At 35.9% G+C, this 21,373-nt stretch overlaps 1 protein-coding gene across 6 annotated transcripts in view; it reads right to left on the reverse strand.

The window, feature by feature from the left end:
* Nucleotides 1–1,015: 1,015 nt before the first annotated feature.
* LOC110440333 (protocadherin-11 X-linked-like) overlaps nt 1,016–21,373 on the reverse strand; it is a 112,062-nt gene continuing 91,704 nt past the window's right edge. For 5 of the 6 annotated variants that reach the window (XM_021483326.1, XM_021483325.1, XM_021483324.1 and 2 more), the window contains 4 exons: nt 8,051–10,958; nt 5,817–5,984; nt 3,645–3,798; nt 1,016–3,267 (listed from right to left, as the gene is read on the reverse strand). In XM_021483326.1, coding sequence (XP_021339001.1) covers nt 2,759–3,267; nt 3,645–3,798; nt 5,817–5,984; nt 8,051–10,780 — 3,561 coding nt within the window. In that variant the 5' untranslated portion in view covers nt 10,781–10,958 and the 3' untranslated portion in view covers nt 1,016–2,758. Of the gene's footprint in view, nt 3,268–3,644; nt 3,799–5,816; nt 5,985–8,050; nt 10,959–16,639; nt 16,707–21,373 lie in introns of those variants that run through there. The other variant, XM_021483329.1, reaches the window with a different exon arrangement.

The raw sequence follows: 21,373 nt of genomic DNA on the forward strand, positions 1-21,373 counted from the left end.
GGAAACTCGAGCTAGGTCATATCAGGATTGCTTTGGGAAATTTTCCATTTCCTTGCCTTATATGAAAATGGAAGTTCTTAATAATGCTCATAAATGTGCCCTGTTCTTTCGGTTTCGTTGTCATTACCCTGAGAATTACTTTGAGGACGTGGCAGGATTGGGATTAAACTTAAGATATACATGACAGGTGTCGTTGATGAAGCAGGAGATACTTATATCCTTCTGGAACACTTGGACCTGTATTTACGAAACCATTCTCATGGTTTAGCATGGATTCCGTGCTCAAACCATCTTTCTTGTGTCTTGCTTCAATCATGTTACAAGGTCAAAACCTGAGATTTCGTTGTCATTTCCTTAGGATTACTTTCAGGACAAGACATTACTTGGGTTTGATGCAGATATACAAAGCTGGTGTCATTGATAAAGCAGAAGATGTATCCGGAACACCTTTGCCTGTATTCATGAAACCATTCTCATGCTGAAACATGGAATCTGTGCTCAAACCAACTTTCTAATATATTGCCTAAATCATGTTACAAGGTCAAAAAGTAAGTCTAGACATCGCAAACAATGATTGGCTCAACATCTCTCAAACATTCTTCCCAATTATTGAGAAAAAAATATATGAAAATTTTGATTAATTTATCAACTGAATAAGAAATTGGCCTTGAGCACGGAATCCGAGTTTGAGCATGAGGACGGTTTCATGAATACGGGCGAAGGGTCTTACAATACTTGTACAATTTCAAGAATCTTGATGAAAGTCTTTCCTTTATTAATTTATTGTCCATATTTTATTGATTTGGAGTTTGAAGTACATTTTTGTTGACAGTTCAGAATTCTCTTGTTTCATTCAGATGTTCATAACAAATTATTCTCCACCTGAAAAATCTTAATCAAGTTCTCACAATATATGTAGTGTCTGTCTTTACTATTTAAAATAACTTTGAATAACAACAAAAACAACCGAATATAATTCATTATATGTTTTTTTTTTTATTGTATTATTGTATTTTTTATGTATATTTCATATTTTGGTCAATTTTATACAATTTTTGTAATACTAACTTCAGACAAAACAAAACATGGATCATAACATTTCATGACAAATCAACAACAGCACGTAACCACAGCAACAGAATGGAGTTCCTTTCATGAACCCTTCGAAAAATATCTGCTGAATTACGGAGCAGAATTAAAGCAGTTGAACTTACATACTTAACTGTGCACTTTTGAGTACAATTCAGACAATGCTTTCAGTCCTAACACATTCTACACCAACAGTTACACGGAATATTGCACTAAATATATATTGTGTTTCGGGTATTTGTCAGAAGCCTATTTCTAAGATCTATTTGTGATTTTGCATTTTAAAATCAAATTTAAAAATAACTAATTTTTAATCTTTCTTAACATTTGTTATATTTAAGTTTTGTAATGCATAAAAGCACAAAAAAGGTATAGGAATGAAAACGGTGTAATTTTGGCTCTGTTAAAACAATACCCAATATACAATTGTCACACGAAACATACACATACGTACAATGATAAATATAGCAACAAAGAGGTCTGATATCATACACAGGAACAATAAAAGGAAAAAGAAGTTTTAATTAAATATGAAATTGTAAAAAGAAATTCTCCGACAACAATTTAGAATATTTTATCTACACTACTGTATTGATGGACCAAAAAAAGACAATCATCTAACGCAGCATCTAAAACATTTTTTAGTTCTAACTTTGAAAGAGATTTATTGTGGTAAATCAACAATCAAAGGGAAATGGTTAGATTTGTTTTTATGTGAATTCATTTTTATGGAAAAATCATGTGACATTAAAAAGACTACACATGTATACAAACAGGTATTTTTCTTTGGCATTGGGTTTAAACATTTTGATGTTCGAGATATGTTTACATAATTTGGTCAAAATGTAAACATCATTTCATCATTAATTATTCGTGTTAAACAAGCTAGCATTCTTTTGCCATTTTTTTTTAGTAAAATAACGTATTTCAAATGTCAGCTTATTAAATTTAGAGACTGAAAAGTTTAGTCTGGTCGCAATACACACTTGAAGTTATCAACTTAAGGATATACACTATGTTATATCTTACAATGTGATTTCAGATTTGTATTTTTATAAGAGTTATCTCCCTTATGATATTTCTAATTAAATATTTGTCACAGAATGTTGAACATCTTAACGTCATTTGAGAGGAGAGTGGATCACAATTTAAATATCTCGTTAATATTTATTGAAACGTTAAGAATCATATCCCAGGTACTGATCATTGTTCCTTTTTGTTACCTATTTTGAATTCTTGCGAAAAATTAAATGGTTCACAATAAATAAAAGATACCTCAATTTCACCAATGCTGGTATTTTCTGTCATCAATTGATAATACGCCTTGATATTAATATTGATAAGTCCTTAATATGAATCGTAAAAGACGTTCAAGTAATTTCTTTTTATAGTGGAACTCTTCTGAATAGAGATAAGTTTCACAGTTAGGTAGCATATATACTTAACATAGACAAGACAAATATCTGTTTTTATGGAACATTTCAATATAAACAAATTTGGCAAGAATTTTATACTGAGCACCTAAACATTAACCTTTCTCAGTCTCTGTCATATCCCTATTTCCCATCTTTCTCTCTTTCTCTCTCGCACTCTCATACTTTCTCCTTTTTTTCCCCTAAGTTGTCTTTGTCAGATATTCTCTCACTCCTATACCACTTATCACAAACTATCATACAACTGTGTCAGTTTTCAAGAAGAGTTCATCTATTTCATTACACAGATCATCAGCATTCACAGTATAGCTTCCCGACGTTGTCGTAACATCGTCATCATCACGATTGGTCGTCGCACAGCTCTCACTGAGCGTGTCGTCAAATGTCGGTGTGGCACTTTGAAGACGATTTGTTCTTTGGTTTTTATCACTGTTTACAGAACATCTGCTTGAGCGCAGATCAGCTGACGGCGCCCTTGGAATGTCAACAAATTGTTTATGGTGTGGGGGATAGTTGTCCGATTGTAGCCTTTGCACTCGTTGCCCCTGACGAGGAGGCCTCGAGTGACTGCGCCCACCCTGGGGTACGGGATTTCTGTTAGAATTCCGTGGAAATGTGTCATTGTTAGAATGTCCAAAAGTGGAAAACATTGGTCTTCCTGCATTCACAGCACTTGAATTATAAGAAAGAGAAGAAACTCCGCTACTGTCTGTGGTTGAGAAATGGCGAGAATCTCCACTGTGATCTGGAAAAAAAAACATCATTTCTTTATTTTGCCATTAGAAAAGTGTATCAAAAGTTAAATATCGTGGTGCATTGAGGACACTGGAAACAATAAATTTACAATGCTAGAATAAAATAGATTTATTTCTATATTCTTCATACCAGATTATAGTTTGGCATGTATTGTATTATTCACATTAAAATAAAATTGTACAATACTCTGTATATAACCAATGGAGAGGTATCAATTCACTGGTTTCACCTACTTTTCTGAACAAAATCTACTTGAAATCAATCTTTAGATAAAGTTTAATTGATCCTGTTCCACTTTTTATATGGACATATCTATATATAAGTTGTGTTAAGCGAACATCAACCTTGATTGGCCGAAATACCTACCTAACTCAGGCGGGTGAGAGATTCCTGCATGACGGAGGTCCTCATCACTTCCACCTCGGCCACTGTCACTTGTTGTGGATTCTCCGGACAGGTCGCTACGGTTATCGTCATGGTGGCCCTCCTGGTGGGACCGAGGTACTGACAACTGTTTTTTCTGTAAAACCAACCAAACATTATTATCTAATCAATCAATTACAGCCATTAGAATAATTTAATTAAGAAATCAAGCATCAAACTCAAAAAAGATAATGTCTACCTACATTTAAAGCTTAATTAATTGGCTGGGGAATTAGGAGAGGAACTTTTGAAAGTGCACCACAGAGATAGATTTCTTAATGAAATCAACGTGGTTAGCTAGATAAAGTCTCAACAGGACAAAAAATCTGTTCATTTGATGATTTTCAGTGTAAATTTTATCCTGCACCTGCGGCTCTCGGGCGATTGGCCTACATGTAGTTGTGTAACCAGCTAGGATTCACGGGAAAACAATTCTTAGGCTCTAGGATCCGTTTTGTGTCTGTTCTCCCTGTAATTAATCTTAGCAATGGGCCTAAAGCGATATCTCCCATCCCCAAATACAAGTGTTGAGCATCACACCTGCCATGTGAATTACACCCCAGGGAGAAATAGACATTTTACATTGACTAGAGTTTAAAGACTGTTTCAAATTTTAAAAAAGTTGTCAACATAATAATTCTGAATACGAAGATGAACGATAATTTCTATCATGTTTTTTGGGTCAAAATTGGTTCAATTGAACACCATACACCTAGCAACACTTTTAGAGATTTATACTTAACTTTCGATTTAGAGATTTGAACATTATTTTTTAAATATCTATAAAAGAAAATGTAAAATAAATTACATTACCTTGGTAAGCTATTCATAAATTTATGGACCCTACCTACATGTACATTCAGTTGTTTGAAGCCTTTACCAGCTTTTCTCATCAAATTAAAAAAAAATAAAAAATTGTATAAATAATTCAATTAAAACAGATTAGATATAGTCTTGGTTAGTAATTTCGAATGAATATACACTTGTCAGAAAAAAATCTAAATAATTTTCAAACATCACTTTCTATTAAAGATTCGTACAAATATAATGTATTAAGGTAACAAGGCTTTGCAGATCTGGGCCTACTATTTACAGGTGTGGTTCAGGGTGTGATGTAGCTGTTAGCCCGGGGGCTCTGTGCCAGGTAAATTATACCTGGGTAATGTCTAATAAGCAGTCTTACACACTTCCTAGGTAAAAATTGTGGCCTGTATAGAAAAGCAATTAATAACACAATGACAGAGTTTTTGATACCCGAGAATATTGAACAACTGTTGACCTCGGAGAGTCTTTTATCCCGACACCCCAATTTATCTCGTCACATCTACCCCCTCTCCCCACCCTATCTTATAGATCTCAGCAATACTGACACCACTAGACAATGATGTCTAATTTGTCAACCCTAGAAATGGCCACTGGGCGACAAATTACGTATTAAAAAGATATCTGCGGGGAGTAAAATTCAATTGGTTTTCTTAAGGGTAAGTATAAGAAATACAAATTGATTATGTAGACAATTTGTCGGGGATTATTGATTAATCATTGACGTGTAAAAAAAATGTGAAATTGGCGCCGATAATCTCTCAAAGTCGCCAAACCTTGACATATAAAATCGGAGAAGCCTTACATAAGTTATATCTATCTCAATATATTCAAAGGCTTCAGGCTCTCTTGGATCACTGGCTACCTCATGTTTGTACAATGAATTCATTTTGGAATTTAGAGATTAGTCGAAAATCGGTAAATAGATGGACAAATATCAGACTTGAACGTAATCAATTTACAATACAGGCCTGTATACGAAATACACATGAATATCTTATTTTATTTTTCATTTGTTATCAAGGTGTACTAATATTTAATGACAAGTAGTTCTTGTATTATTTCTTCTTGGCAGATAATAAAGTTGGTTTTAAGGAACAACCCAATGCTTTAAGAATGGTGAAGTTCTAAGGTATGGTGTTTGGAGGGCTCTAGGATGGGGTTTGGGTTGAGGGGTAGATCTAGGGGGAGGGGTGATTGTGACAGTATATGGTTGGATAGCATAAATACATCCAGTTTTGCTATAGATGAAGAAGGGCCACAACCATCAATGATGACAGGGGTGTTACCTACCTCTGTGAGTTGTGGGTGTTTCCTCCAGACCGACTGACCCCCTCCGTCCTGTGACATAAGGAGCTGCTGTTGGACACGGAGAGAGGCCATGCGATGCACCTGCTTTTGTTTGTTGTCCGAGAGGTTACTGCCATCCCTACTATGGCTGCTGGTCTGTTGAGGAGCAAGCTGGAAATTAAAAAAAACAATTCAAATTAAAGCTTGTTTACACATCTCTAATCAATATTTAATTTACGATATACATATGGAAATTAAAATTGAGATATAATTCGTCTATTTCGGGAGATTTTTAAACAAACTGTCAAAACAGCCTCGTTTATCCATGCAACCAGTTTCATGATCCTCCACATTAAAGCATATGGATAATGAAATTTCTGTATTGCTGGAACAATTTTGAACTGCAAAATAGAAAAGTGTTCCAAAACACACTAACTATAAAATTGGACAACCTGTAGAGACTTCCATTTTATTTTTTTAATTTTAATGATCAACCTTGTTAAATTACTTATCTGTTTTATTAATATATTATTCATGATATATGCTGAATGGTTTATTGCTGTTTAGGATCAGGAAAATATTGATTTAGAACGAAGATCAGATTGCTGACCATGATAAAAGAATCACGTAAGTCTACAATGTCAAGAAATAATTTAACAGATCTATAAATAGGTCAGTAAATTAATATTCATTATACTGGAAAATTAAATATTAGATGTTTCTTCAATATTTGTCTGAGACCCACACTAACAACCCCCCATTGTTAGGTTATAATGACAAGACAGAGAGCGGCCTGGGTCTTACGTAGCTTAGCTAGTAGATCAATATTAATAACTATTATAAAACAGCTTAGCACAGGTAAATTTTATCTAACAGATATGTCTGATAACGACAAAAACACAGTTAATGCATTATCCTTTAATTAAATTGTATCACTTTTGTCAAATGAGGCCAAACATAAGAGAAATTTAAGTTACATAAAATGTGACAATGTTTTTCTCACATTAATCGTAAAAATAATTTCGGGGAATATTCTATGGAGTCAATGAGCAGGTGATGCTCCGATGTCTCGTGGCTGACAGGGTGGCGATATTCAGGCGGGGAGATACCCGATACCTACATCCTGTTAGGGGTGTTATTGCGGCTTGTTTGTACGCTCACAGTATTAAAGAAACATGCAAACATGGCTCTTAGGATTAATCAGGCCGAGACAAACAGACAAGGAGTTAGATGCAAGCTGCCAATTTTCCCAACATGGAGGTGTGTTTTCCGAGCACTTGTCAGTGGGGCCACAGGACAACCCTGTCTGAGGCAGTAATCAGGTATTACTGGAACGTTATTGACTCTCAGTATTAAATCAGAGTGATGTTCGTAAACAAGAGGGGCTGGAGCAGAATGGGGGACAGTTTGTTTATTGTTGACACACTGGACACTTGAGACAAGATCTTGTGTGCTCAAGTGGTCATTCTAGTGGTCATCTCTGGCTCTTATGCTGGCTATCTTGGTCAGTTAACTGATTAGGGATTAGGTAAAGAGTTATAGAGCTAGTCTTTAGCCGGATATCTGTTTCAGACATATCAACTGTCGACTTATACATTATGTTATCAAATACAACACTATATAAGTCTTCCATCATTCTGAGGATCAGATTTTAATAATTTCTATAATCAAAAAAGTCTTCCATCAATTTAAAAATCAGATTTTGAAAAAAGCTTTAATTCCATTTTTTTCAAAGTCATAAAAAAATTTGATTGAAATTGTATGTGTAGATATTTTTTTTAATTATTTCACTTTTGATCCAAGGCATAAAAAAATATATTACCATATACATAACAAATAATTACATTTACCTGGTAGGTAAAATTTAAATATAAATTTTTGAATTAATTGAACTTACATGAAACCAGATTAAAAATGTTCCACTATATGGTAACTCGACAGTTTTGGGATATTCACAAGCATAATTCATTTAAAATTTTGCGAGAATTGGGGTGAAGCTTTACATAATGTGTTCACTACACACTAAAATTAAAGATATTTTTTTTAATTTCCTGATAAATATTCTAATAAAATTATATTACATACAAAAGTATACAAGTATTTGTGCTCACAATTAATACTTTTTTATTTTTACCTTCTATTCACCCACTACAGCCTTGACACTTCTAGCCAGCCAGATGATAGCTATAGCCAGATGGTGACCTCCCCAACCCTTTAATTAGGATGAGAATGCTTACCTGTTTGTTGGAGGGATCGTCCATCATGGAGCCACCCGCCTTGAAGGTGACCATTCCTGAGGAGGTAAGACTGTGTGGGACGGAGGATGCAAGACTCGGAGGAACGGTGAAGGTGAAGCCACTATCCTGTTCATCGTCCAAAGAAAAACTGACTTCTTTCCTGTTTGGCCTGTTCAACATGTGATGTGGAGGTAGAAACTCGTCACGCGAACCTTTCGACGACGACGACCTGTTACTTCCTCGACCCATCGTCTGAATAATCTTCATTTCTTCAGCACTTTTTGAATTGTAATTACGCTTTTTCATGTCGATTCTTCGAATGATGCAGATTGAGATGATGATTGCTGTGGAGAGGACAAAAGTGATACACGCTATCGCTATTGCGATGAGGATGTTGCCACTAGTTACCACTACTTCCTCCGATATGACAGTACTGTTGACAAAATGAACCTGTATGTTGATGTAATGACGTGTGCTCTGTTTTGGCATACCATTATCTTCTAAAGAAATGTCCAACGTATACATCTTTATTTCGAAAAGCTTGATTTCCCTTTTCAATAAAATCTCACCTGAGTTACGATCAAGTTTGAACAATCCATCATCATCACCGCTTATAATGATGAAGCTTATTTCTGCATTTTCGCCGATGTCTGCATCCTCAGCTACAATAGTTGTGACGAGAGATTCGGGTTCAGCTCGGTACGACAGAAGGATAGAACTGTTGGTCTCGTTGGGGAATGTCATCACAGGTGCATTATCGTTAAGGTCCTTGACTCGTACTATCACCTGAGCTGTGTTCTCACGAGAGTTGGAACCGTTGTCCCTAGCAATGACCCGAAAGTGGTACTGATCTTGCCTCTCGCGGTCCATTTCACGGTATGTTCCCAGTTTTCCAGTCCTCTTTGAGATTGAGAACGGCATGGTGATATATTCGGGAGGTATAATATAGGAAATCTGTCCATTCTCACCCAAATCGTCATCTGTTGCTGTCACATTTCCGAAAAATCCAAGAGAATGTTCATACACATCAAACTCATACACTTCCTGTGTGAACTTGGGTGTGATGTCGTTTTGATCAGTGATTGTAAGAATGATAGTAGCAGTAGCCGTGTATCTTTTTGTTAAGCCATTGTCCGCAGCAAACACGCGAAACTCCAGCCGATCGACCGTCTCGCGGTCAAAAGGTACACGGGACTCAATAATGCCCGACTGTGCACCAATAGAGAACAGCGAGTGTGCATCCTCCGGGAGGCTGTAGGTGACCTTGGCATTCATTTCCTGGTCCGAGTCCATGGCACTGACTTTGGTTATGAGGGCAGGAGCAGGCGTGTTCTCCGACACCTTGGTGTTGTACACACGGTTCATGAACTCAGGCGGGTTATCGTTTTCGTCCGTCACTTGCATGCCGAACGTAATACTGTTGTTGAGCGAGGGCACTCCACCATCATGACAGAAAATGGTGATAACGTGTTCAATCTGGTCCTCGCGATCAAGTAGACCATTCACCACGATGATGAACTCATTCCCAGCCATGGGGTTCATGCGAAACAGTGGGTTGTCAATTGAACATGTGACCTCCCCGTTTTTACCTACATCACCATCCAGTGCCTGGATATGCGCGATGGGTGTGTCCACAGCCGAGTTTTCCATGACCTCTCCATCCTTTGGAGTCAAATAATTGATGTTAATATCTGGAGAGTTGTTATTTTTATCTTCCACTGTGACTACGACGACAGATTGGTTGTCATTCGGAGGACTACCCTGATCAAAAGCGACAACAATAAATGTGTAGCTACCTCCCTGTACATATTCAAGCTTTCTGATGAGGCTAATGTTGCCAGATCGTTCATCAATACTGAAATATTCAGTGACGTCGGTCCCTACACGGTCACTAAAACGATATCTAACCTCCCCATTCTGTCCAATATCCTTGTCCGTAGCCTTGATCTGTAGAATGTTGGAACTGACAGCCATGTCCTCTTCAACTGTGACCTCGTAACGGGTTTTGGTAAACTGAGGTTTGTTATCGTTAATATCAGTTACCCTGACATCAACAGTCAACATTCCCGTCCGCGGGGGACTGTCACCATCTTTTGCAATTACATAGATTTTATACGAATCCTTGATTTCTCTATCAATATCCTCAATCAATTGCAGACTCACTTCTAGAGTTCCATCAGGCTTTTCGTCTCCAACAACCAATCGGAAAGTTTGACTTGGAGAACTTAGCTGGTATCCACGGAGGGAGTTGTTGCCAACCATGTCTTCGTCAGTTGCTCCGACAATTGGAAACGTGTTACCACTCTTCGACCCTTCAGAGATATCCAAGGTCATTGTTGGTTGTTTGAAAGTTGGAGCATTGTCATTTATGTCATCAACAACGACCCTCACTTCCAACCACTGGACGCTAGTAATTCCGGTTGTTACAGCAGCAACTCGTAATTTTAATTCGCAAGTTTTGTTAAAACGACAAAGCTCTTCCCTATCTAACTTAGCCTTAGTACTCAAAATTCCAGATTGACTTTCGATATTGAATTTTTCTAAATGTTGACTTCCTGTCTCCACAAATCGAAAAGTTGTTGACGCGGTGTCTGTAATGTTTGCGTCTGCACCCACATTACCAAGCACTTTGGGGTCTCGTTCCTCCGTTATATGGTAATATATGATTCCATCACACAGGCTGCAGAACGCTGCAGTCATGACGAAAATAATCTGGACAGAAGAATCCATCGTTGACTAGTCTTTACATAAACATCAAATACACATCCTCATTATATTTGCCACTGAACCATCAACATTCACACCTCCTTTTTGAAGAGTTTGTCTGTTGAATCACAACAATCACACCTCCGACGTAAAAGTCTCCCAACAGACTGTGATGTTTTCCTTTATGCAATGGTGTTGGTTCCTGCAAAACACAAAACAGGTTTGTATTAGCCAAGTTGTATGATATACCCGGATTAGAAGTATTATAACAGTTATTGGGACGTAATCTACTTATAGCAATCCCCGTACAATAGAGGACATCTACCTACTAAGGAAATCTCAGGCATATCCCTAAATTCCATTGTGCTGTTTCCTTAAACTGATCGACGATATGGTCGAGACAATAGCCACCAATGTATGTAAGTACTCAATGCTTTCACAATCTGTGGGGGAAACACAGACTGACTGTCAGTTGTCCCTCAGAGAAACTGACCGGGATTTGATCACCCGTGGTCATGGACAAAGGAGACCTTAACCACCGGTCAGTTTGATGACCAAACACAAACCTCAGGTGTCTCATCTTCTTATATCATTTAATGCAATATATAAAACATATCTATCCATGATCTCCTTATGTCGGTCTAAAGTAGCGGTAAACTCAGCGTGTCTGGTGAAACACAGCCACACAAGATCTTAGCATGACTGCCTCTAAAATAACGGTAAACTAAGCATTAACCTAATGATACACAACTATAGTAAGACCTCAGCATGATATGTCTACAATAAGCGTAAACTTAGCATGTATGTTGAAACACAGCCGCACAAGATCTCAGCACGCGTGTCTATAAAATAACGGTAAAGCAGCACCGTACCGCTAATTGAATGAAATAAAGTTCATCTTACTGCGTAATCAAATTTTTTAAATGTTTCCCAAAACTTTTTTGAGTTCATTGATCAATAAAGTGTTTATAAACCAGTTTTTGTATCCACATTTTAAGAAACTATAAGACATTAAACTAAAGTATTACAAAAGAGCATATACACAACTGTAATGGTTAGTGTAGATTATAATTTTACCTGTGAAATAAAAACCTCTGGATTTCACTAAACAAATTTGAGTCATTGATCTGTTGCAGTGTTGAACCGGAGTATTTTCACCTTTACGAGATAGAAATCAAAAGAGAGTAACAGGTCATGTCACCCTGAAAGTGAACAGTCCTGTACTGAAACGTTACACTACAGATTCAATGCAAGCAGAATTTATCTCTGAAACTCGATCACGTCACACATCTGTCTCGTTTTGTGTGCACAGGTATTAAGACGTAAGGTAAATACAAGCATATGTACTGTAGATTCTAAACTTGTCAAATTTGAGACGCTCAATTACACACATGAAGATTATTCGATAAATCAAAACAAATTCTGTTTTACCTACAGAAAGTTTATAAATACAAGTGCATAATTCAATTGATTTCTGTGAAGTTTAAAGGATTTAATTTGCTTAAAATTATCTTATAAAACAAATAAAATTTTGAGTAATTTATATATGTATCTCATTAACAGAGAGTTAATGATTCAAAGCTCTAGAGTTAAATGGTCAAGCACTTATGTGGTGATAGTAAGTTGACATAAAAATATCACTTTTAAATTAATCAACTGGTGATAATTCATTGTTTGAATGAATTCTTGCTTTGAAATTTAAGTTAAATCCTTCATTTAAAAATAAAAAAGATGAAACTAGTGTAAAAGGTGATATGAGTACCACATTTAAGAATGAGGAAATTCTTTGTTTTTCAAAATATTACATATATAATATAAATCAACAAAATAATTAACAGCAATAAAAATGATAGAAGTGAAAAACTATATTGAAAAGAAATATCGGGTAAGTACATTACAGAAATAAATGCAAGCACCTACCAAGATTGAACAACAAGATTAAGAAAATACCTTGTAATAAAAGCACCATATCACATCCAAATCAAAAGGAAAACTGTTGAAGAAATCTGAACACTGTGGTCTATGTAATATTCTTACCATTGGTAACAATCTCTTCTAGAACAATAGATGTTCACCTTTATAACGGTTACCTTTAAGAAACATCAAAGAGGTCACCAGGGGAGAGGTGGCCAAACTTGACCAGTGGTGAGCACATGGTCAGGTAAATTGATAGGTATTGTCAGTGAGAAAACTTCCCTATAGAGTTAATTAATGAGCTACATGTGACAGGTGGGGGGTGTACATGTACCCTGGTATTTTTACCTGTGCATACCTGTGTGTCTCACACCTATTACAGGTGTGTTCACTGATATACCTGTGCCTTAAGAAAAGCAAAATCAACTATAGAAGGATATTAACTAATAGGTGAGAAAATAAAAATTGATAATTAAATTTACAGGTGTATTATTTTACTCCAGGAATGTACATATGTTCAATCACAGACGGTTTTCTGTGCTTTGTTTTAAAAATACACTAATGTTTCAAATTGAATTTTCAACATGAATAGAGTACTTTTATTGTAAAAAATACTTTTCATTATAATCAAGTAATTATTTCTGATAGATTAATCAAATGATACTTCTACTGAAACTTAATGGTTTTAATATTACCTAAAATGAATGTCTAAAAATGTCCGTATTAATAAATAAAAGCTAAATATATTTAATTATTCATACTTGAAATTATTTCAATATAAAAGATTTCATTTGTTGAGAATTCAAATAACACCTGAACAGACTTTTTCTACTGGGTAATTTTGTGAGTAAACTGATCTTAGGAAACTTTTCTTTTCGACTGGAAACTGTTCTTCACTTTTTTATAATGACAAGTGTGATATGACGCTGGGAGGAGGGCATTCTGACAGATTTTATCTTCCATTGTCTACAGTGAAGGGCATATCCCTAAGACAGGTAATTACATATGCACTACGATGTGTGCTAGAATGTGTCGCCATGGTCGCATCTGCTGAACCCAACACAGTGAAAGGGGCAGATAATTACAGTGTCTGCCACGTTCTCGACCGAAGAATATAAAATTATTGTCATTACTGCTCTCTGGTACGTTTCAAAGCGACTACAGATAATCACTAACAATCTTATTGACAAAGTGAGGTGTCGTGTGGGATCTTCGATGGAAATGGAAAGAAATGTTGCTTCGTGTAACACAAAGGCACTGTCCAAACATACTGGTCAGCAGCCATAATTACGGCTTTGTGGGGAGTCAATTAGATGGATTAGGGGTCAATTGTGACCCCCACGATCTAGGCTGACTTCTGACCAGGGGACAACACCAAAACATACAGATAACTACCATCAGATTGGGGGATGGACAAACAGGTACTTTTGTAGGATAGAATAAAGAATTGTTTTGGACCCGTCTGTACCAAGGGACCCACCAGTCATCAGTCAGAACATATTCTGGGATTTGTATACATGTCAGATGCATGCTATGTCAAAATGACACATGGTCAAAGTTCATATCTATAGTTTTTCACATAGACATATGTGGTGTTTAATTGTTAAACTATCTTCCACTCAAACTAAAGATTTGATGTAAGAACACACAACCTGTGACCCAAATTAGGGATGTGGGCTTATAACAGGGCAACGAAATAACATTAGTTAACATATATCTACTGAATGACAATATATATGGGTGGGCTTATTACTAGGCATGGGCTTATTACTGGATAAATATGGTATTAGGTCACAATTTGGTTATTTAATTCTCTTCACAAGTTTAATAAAAAATATTTTGGAACTTTGGAACTAATTGTTGTTCATACAAGACATTTTAAGTGATACAAATTGAGAAATGAAGTCGCTAGAGTGCTGACAAAGAGTGTAACATATGTACATATGTACGGGCTAAATCCTAAATCCCCTCAAACTTTCGTTGCGAGGGGATATTAAGAGAAGATACATGCTTGCTACAAAACATGTATTATATGTGAAGTATGAAACGTCTCCTCAGAGAATCAGCAGGTGTTCAAATCAGCAGAAATTTTGTAACATTGACACGTTAACTTCATTAAGATAACTGAAATTTCATCGGAGCCCCACAATATACCTGACACTTACAATTTTATCAATGACTTTTGCACAAATATTTGAAAATAGTATTAGGGCCTCTCATTCTGTAGCTGTGAGCTAAGTCCCGGGAGATAAGATGACTGCAGGAGGGTGAGGGAGACGGGTAACCTTGGTGTCTGTCCAGCCTTGACCAGTCTAACTGGACGATGACTGGACATTCTCTACAGGTGTAAAGACAAAAGGTCTTAACATTTTTATCGAAGATTGAGGTAACCTGCGTTATCTCAGAAAAATATCAAATTTTTCTTTTTCTCTCTGGGTGAAACCGACAAAAACTGATCAAATGTGGAGATAAAGGTGAAAAATTTCATTTTAAATCTAGCAACAAGTGAATTTGTATTGACTGAAGCATTTAGCCTACTCTACACGTAAACCTGTGGACATCTTGCGACATGATTAACATCTGCCGGCCTTTCATAGTATATTAAGTCACACTGTATGAAGTCTGCTTTATTTAACTTGATTTCTCCTCCATATAACACAAATCACTGCCATAAAACCTGACCTCTTGTCCCTTATTAGGAACCTCATTCACACAGGTGTAACAATCCCGATATCTGTGACGGAGACTTGAAAAACGGTCATTTTCTATTGGCATGGTCTAATACATGAAATTAACCACTGGGAAACCTGTCATAAATATAGACCATTGGATCTTATATAGACTGTTTTATTTCACTAACATCCACTTGTTTAAATTGTTTGATAGGTAACAGGTAAACAGGTAAATCTTTACAGCCGCACAGGTGCAAATCTTACAGGTGTGTAGTTCATTCAAAATAGGGTTGAATTCAATAAAATCAGGCCCTAATTCAAAATATGGTTGGATTCAAAAAATCTTTTGAATCATATTTTCAAAATTATTTATATTTCAGACTGAATTTAAATATGTTTATGTGTGCAGGTTTTGTCTTGAACACATCATGCACATATATATTTTTTTTAATTTTCATACATTTTTTTTAAAATTTATTTATCTTTGAAATTGATATATGTTTTATAGTGGATCCTTCAGAGTTTCTTGTATGAAAATTACTGTCCCTTTTTCTTGACTAAATAAATCTTAAAATAAAGCTTTAAATATTCTCTTCAAATGACAAAAAATCTAATAGAACCATTTTTTAATTACCCCAATGTAAGGGAAAATATACCTGCATGCAAGAATAGAATAATGAAAATATTAAATGAAAACAATTTTTAAATTGTCACGTAATTTACATTTCAAAACCATTTTATAACTAGTACCATATAAATGTATGAATGATGCCATGTATATATGTATTTGTGTACGAAGAAGCATGTATTACTGTTGTACTCTTCTAGTAGACACATATGGACAAGTTCATTCAGATATCTGTGGATGGTTGTAATCTTTGGTTTATGTGGGTAGGTGGGTTTTGTCTGAACTCTGTGGGGTGTATCCGTCTTATCTCTTCCTAGCAGACACCATATATACCTGATTGAGTTGATAAAAATTTGATATCAGATTATTTTAACAAACCGTTTAATTATTGAACTGATTACATTTTGAGTCTCAAGTGAAAAAACCCCAGGATATGATCAGAATTAACAATGTTTAAAATTATACTGTAAAGGCCTATAAGTTTTGAAAGCAAATAATATTTATTAATTTCTATTATTATGTATGTTACCGATCTAAATAACCTTGAAAAATACTCTTTTTAAAAAAACACCTTAACAATGAATTTAGAATGTGTGCATTTTCATTATTTTCCCTGTTCATAACCAAAATTAACAATGAAATTTACCATGGTGTATTTTTTGTACTCACCTGAATCAGAAGAATATAATTTTGTCCAAGTTTGGTCCGAGATGTTTCGATTATCAGTAGATCCAATGTTATACCTATCGGTTCTCCAGCGATTATCACAAATACACTGATGTGCTAAGATCCTTAACTTAAATCCACACCTGGACTTTTTTGACAGTTCAACTTATCCAATACATTTGACTGGAATAAATTTGGCCCGCAGACTTTCAGAATTGACATGAGGCAAAGTTAGAGAAAAGTCTAATTAGATTTGTCAAGATGGTGTAGTAGTAATTATCACACACAACAGAACCTATGACACTGTGCTACTGTAGTAATTACACGGAGGAAGTCCTCAGGTCTAACTCCATTATAGTCCCTAAATACACTGACCACACTGACCACTGGTGACCACCAGAGGGTGCAGTGGTCACTCCTGGTCAACACAGGTAAAAATCAGTACCCAACCAATCACAGTGACAGATGAAAAGATGTCAAGCATTACTATTTCACTTCTTAACAAATTCTCTGGCTAATTTTCAAAATCGGTTGTCCGTGACTTGTCAGTGTTTGTTTATTTTAGACTCCATCATCAGTAGATGAAGAAGGGCATACAACTCCGCCCCCACTAGACATGCCGGACAGTTCTATAATGTCAGACACGAGACACCCCTGACGGATGGTCGTTGTCAAAGTTAAGAAAACTTTAATTCACGTTTTTTAAACTAGCTTATCAGTATCGAGACAGCCGATCATCCATTTTAGACTTATGACCAAGATGACAAGTTAGGGCAACAATCATGTCACTGGAATTTTCCCTTTTTTAATCATTTCAATATAGGGGCTCAAGCTGATATGGTGCAATCTGCTCTGGTAGTGAAAATATATCTCCTAGGAATTAACTTGTCCCAGACGAACCAATTATCTGGATTTATAAAGGTGTAAGAAAACTTCTTTATAAAGACTTAAGTATGCTACACATTTCATTTATTACATAGTATCTTAAGTAATTTGGAAACTTCCCTTGTGCCTCTATCATTAATAAGTCAATTAACCAATTCCAGAAATGTTGTAATTGAAATGTCTTTTCAGCCAAAAGAACTGCAGTTAATTGTAAATCTAACAGTTGAATCAGATACGTTTTATAATAAAGAAGGATATGAGAGGTCAAATCATATTTTTTTTCTTCTAAATGTGTTATCAATCCAAAATTCAAAAATATTAATAATCAAACCCACATCACAGTTTAAAATATTTCATTTCTGATTATTGATAACATAAAATTCCAACTGCAAAGACAAAACATTTACAAAAACAACATTTAAATTTTGGTACCTTGAAATGATACTTTTAATGATTTTTTTTTATATTACAAACCAAATGTGTTTATAAAAACACCCCTAAATCCTGTCGAACTGGTTAAAGAAATCTCACCTTTCTTTTCTTAGACCTGAAAGTCTTGATCCCATTAGGGGGCTATAGTAGTAAAAGGTGGATATAGCTATTATTAGGGATCGAGTTATATAATGGTGCTATAACCCTGACAGGAATAATAACAGCTGTGCTGGTTGTTTTCTCTGGATACTGATACCTATTCTTAACCTTCAATTAAAATCTGTCACCCTGGATTTTCCCACAAACATTTAGAAAAAGTTTTATTTTTACAAGATTCTGTGTTGGTAGTATGTCTCTGTGGAGTGTCTGTGATTATGGTGTGATTTCTAACAGGTAGTGTATATAAACATATACAGAAATCTTTGAGTTTTAACAACTACAAAATCCCCAATGTAAATCTAATTATCGGGGAACAACAACTAATCTGATGATGAAACACTTACCAACAATGATCTGTCAAGTTAGACCACAAAGCTGGCCCCTTAAATCTCCACTTTGTCCCCTAATCTATAAAAACCACCGTGAAATTCCCCTTACATTTAAGAGAGAGAAAAAACAGGTGCTTTTTAACACATTAGGTCCGCACAATCCCTTCAGCTGGTCAAACAGGTAGGAAAGTTGGCCCCTTTTATTCCATATATAGCCCCTTTAGCTATCACACTCTCTTATGAAAAGTTGGCCCCCTTTCTTCTCAAGTTCTTAAGGATTTCACAACTTCTAATGAAAAAATCACCAGTGTTTCTCCAAGCCAGTATATAAGCACACACTTCTATGAAAATCTGGCCCCTTCGTTCCCTCAAGCAAGTATAGTCCCTTTAAGTTCTGCTTGTTTTGTATACTGACTATCAGCCCTTGATCCCTGTTGTTGAGGGTAATTGAATTAGCGGTGGCCAATAGGGGATTAAGATGGGGCACTGACCCATGTAGGTCCTATCTGCCATTCCTGTTTGATGTAGAAAGGTGGACAGCGACTCTAATCCTGTTTACGCCAAACACTGACCAAACCATGAACCAAACTCCTGCATTGACACTATCACCAGTCCCTGAGAAATACCCATCAAACTGGACACTGTCCACAGCTGACCAAACAGTGAACCAAACATCTGAACGGACACCATCACCAATCTCTTAGAAATATTCTGAAAACTGGACACTGTCCACTACTGACCAAACCAAAAACCAAACTCCTGCATTGACATTATTACCAGTCCCTGAGAAATACCAAGAAAACTGGACACTGTCCACTACCGGTCAAATGGCAGACACCTGACTATATTATAAGTGGCACTATCAGTTGTTAGCTTTTCTTATCTGGTGCTCCCTCCCCAGCCAATTACAAGGCCTGATAAGATAATTACCTCCCCTTAGAGATCTGAGGGTCTGGGTTACAGGGATCAGAGGGAGCCCTTATTATACCTTATATGAATTGTAAGGATCAATATGTAAGTCCCTAATACCATAATTAGATAATATAGATAACTGAATAATTTGTTGGGATATATCTTACTGAGTAGAGAGTACCACTTATCCAGGTTTATCCGATTACTGTACGTGTATCCTTAATTGATAGCTTACTGGTAGACTTCTATAGAAACCAATAAATCGTTTTAAGAACAAACAGTTTTTACAAAATCAACCTCCTGATGTATAACTGTAGGCTACAAATGTTAAAATTGAAATGTCACTTAGAAGTTCATGGGGAAAAGTATCAGCTTTTAATATATAACCATTTCAAGCATTCCATCAAATTAAGACTTGTAGATGGCATGAAAAAAGAAAAGATTTCCTGCATCTCAAAAAATTGACACCATACATTTTTTCCACCCATCCTCACTGCCAGTCACGACCTTCTACTTGTCTGTTTTAATTATGTAGTTATCTATAAATAATTGTTTTTTGTTGCAGTTTTCCAACGAATACCACATCTTGGAATAACACTTTCACAATGAAAATGTGTAAAGTACATCAGCTTGTCACCCTGTAGGCAATGACAGTACATTTTTCATGTGCAAGCTCCCTTTATGGTACCAGTAGAGCACGGCTCACCTCTGTTCTGTATACACACGCACACAAATCCTGCTAACAAAGGAAAGTATCTCATGAAGTGTTCTCCACGCATTAATTGCCCTCAGTTAGAATTCAGAAATCTCTAAAACTGTGACAGTTAAATGTTTGACTCTGTATAAGTAGTTTGTTTGAGATCGGAGCGGAAACATTCTCAAAGGCCATTTGTCACATTTAACTACCAGTTTGGATCAGTACTGGTGTTTAGATTTAAAAGTTCAAAAAAAAATCAACCTTTCAATGTTTAACTGTAGTCAGAATAAGATGTTCTGATTATCACTGTCCGTAATGACTTTTATGCTAATGTGATTGTGACTGGCCAGTTTACATGAACTATAGCCGACTTAGCCTGTTGAGCCCATTAGGGAGCATTTTGTCCCTCCTCCCCAAACCTGGCTTATATTGACATAGTTAGGGTGACTGTGTACATCAGGGAGGGGGGAGACAATAGACAGGTAGAAACGTCAGGTGTAAACCTCATGTCAGAGTTCCTCCTCCCTAGTATGACTTTTCTGTTCCTGAAGAGAACCAAGAGAAATCCGAATGGTCGTTGAGTACTCGGTCAATATTGACACAAATTCCTTCCATTGTGGATCAAATTATCAAGTCGGCACTGCACACAGTCAGAAGACTATTATTCTCCGTAATGACCACGATTACAAAACCTCTAATGAATTAAGGCCATACTCTGTGACTGGGTGACATGTATTATGGAAATATTATTGGGTAAAAACATTAATTCTTGACCTTTCCTGAGATTGTATTATATATACACATTATAAGGAAACAGGATTGTCCTGCTCAGAGTTCATAAAGGGGATAAAGTTAGTAACTACAATTAAAGCTATATTAATGAGGGTTAGCTGCGATCTACTCGAGTAGGGTCGGAGGGGTGGGGAACCTGACACAAATTAAACGACTTGTCAATCCCATCTGATGACAGGAAGTCAATTAACCTAACTAATGCTATTTAATGGCGCCTGTTAACATTTTAAGAATAAAAACAGAAAATTATTTCAAATTTATCATTTCGCAAAATTTAGTATGGTCTTTGAAATTGTGACAGCTCTAAATTAATATTTTTTATACGAATCAAACAAAAATCTTTTAAGAATTTGATTTTCATAAAGATATTTTTGTGACGGCAAATTAGATGTATTTTATGCTGGAAGGCGACTTTTTAAAACCAGTTCGTAAAACGGCTGATGGCGTATATAAGTCGGTCTTCATTACTTTTTAAAGTGTAAACAAGCATAGTCATTAATTTTTATATTTCATTTAAAATGAAGCATACAA

This window comes from Mizuhopecten yessoensis, unplaced genomic scaffold (assembly GCF_002113885.1).
Source record: "Mizuhopecten yessoensis strain PY_sf001 unplaced genomic scaffold, ASM211388v2 scaffold11179, whole genome shotgun sequence".
Lineage (NCBI taxonomy): Eukaryota > Metazoa > Mollusca > Bivalvia > Pectinida > Pectinidae > Mizuhopecten > Mizuhopecten yessoensis.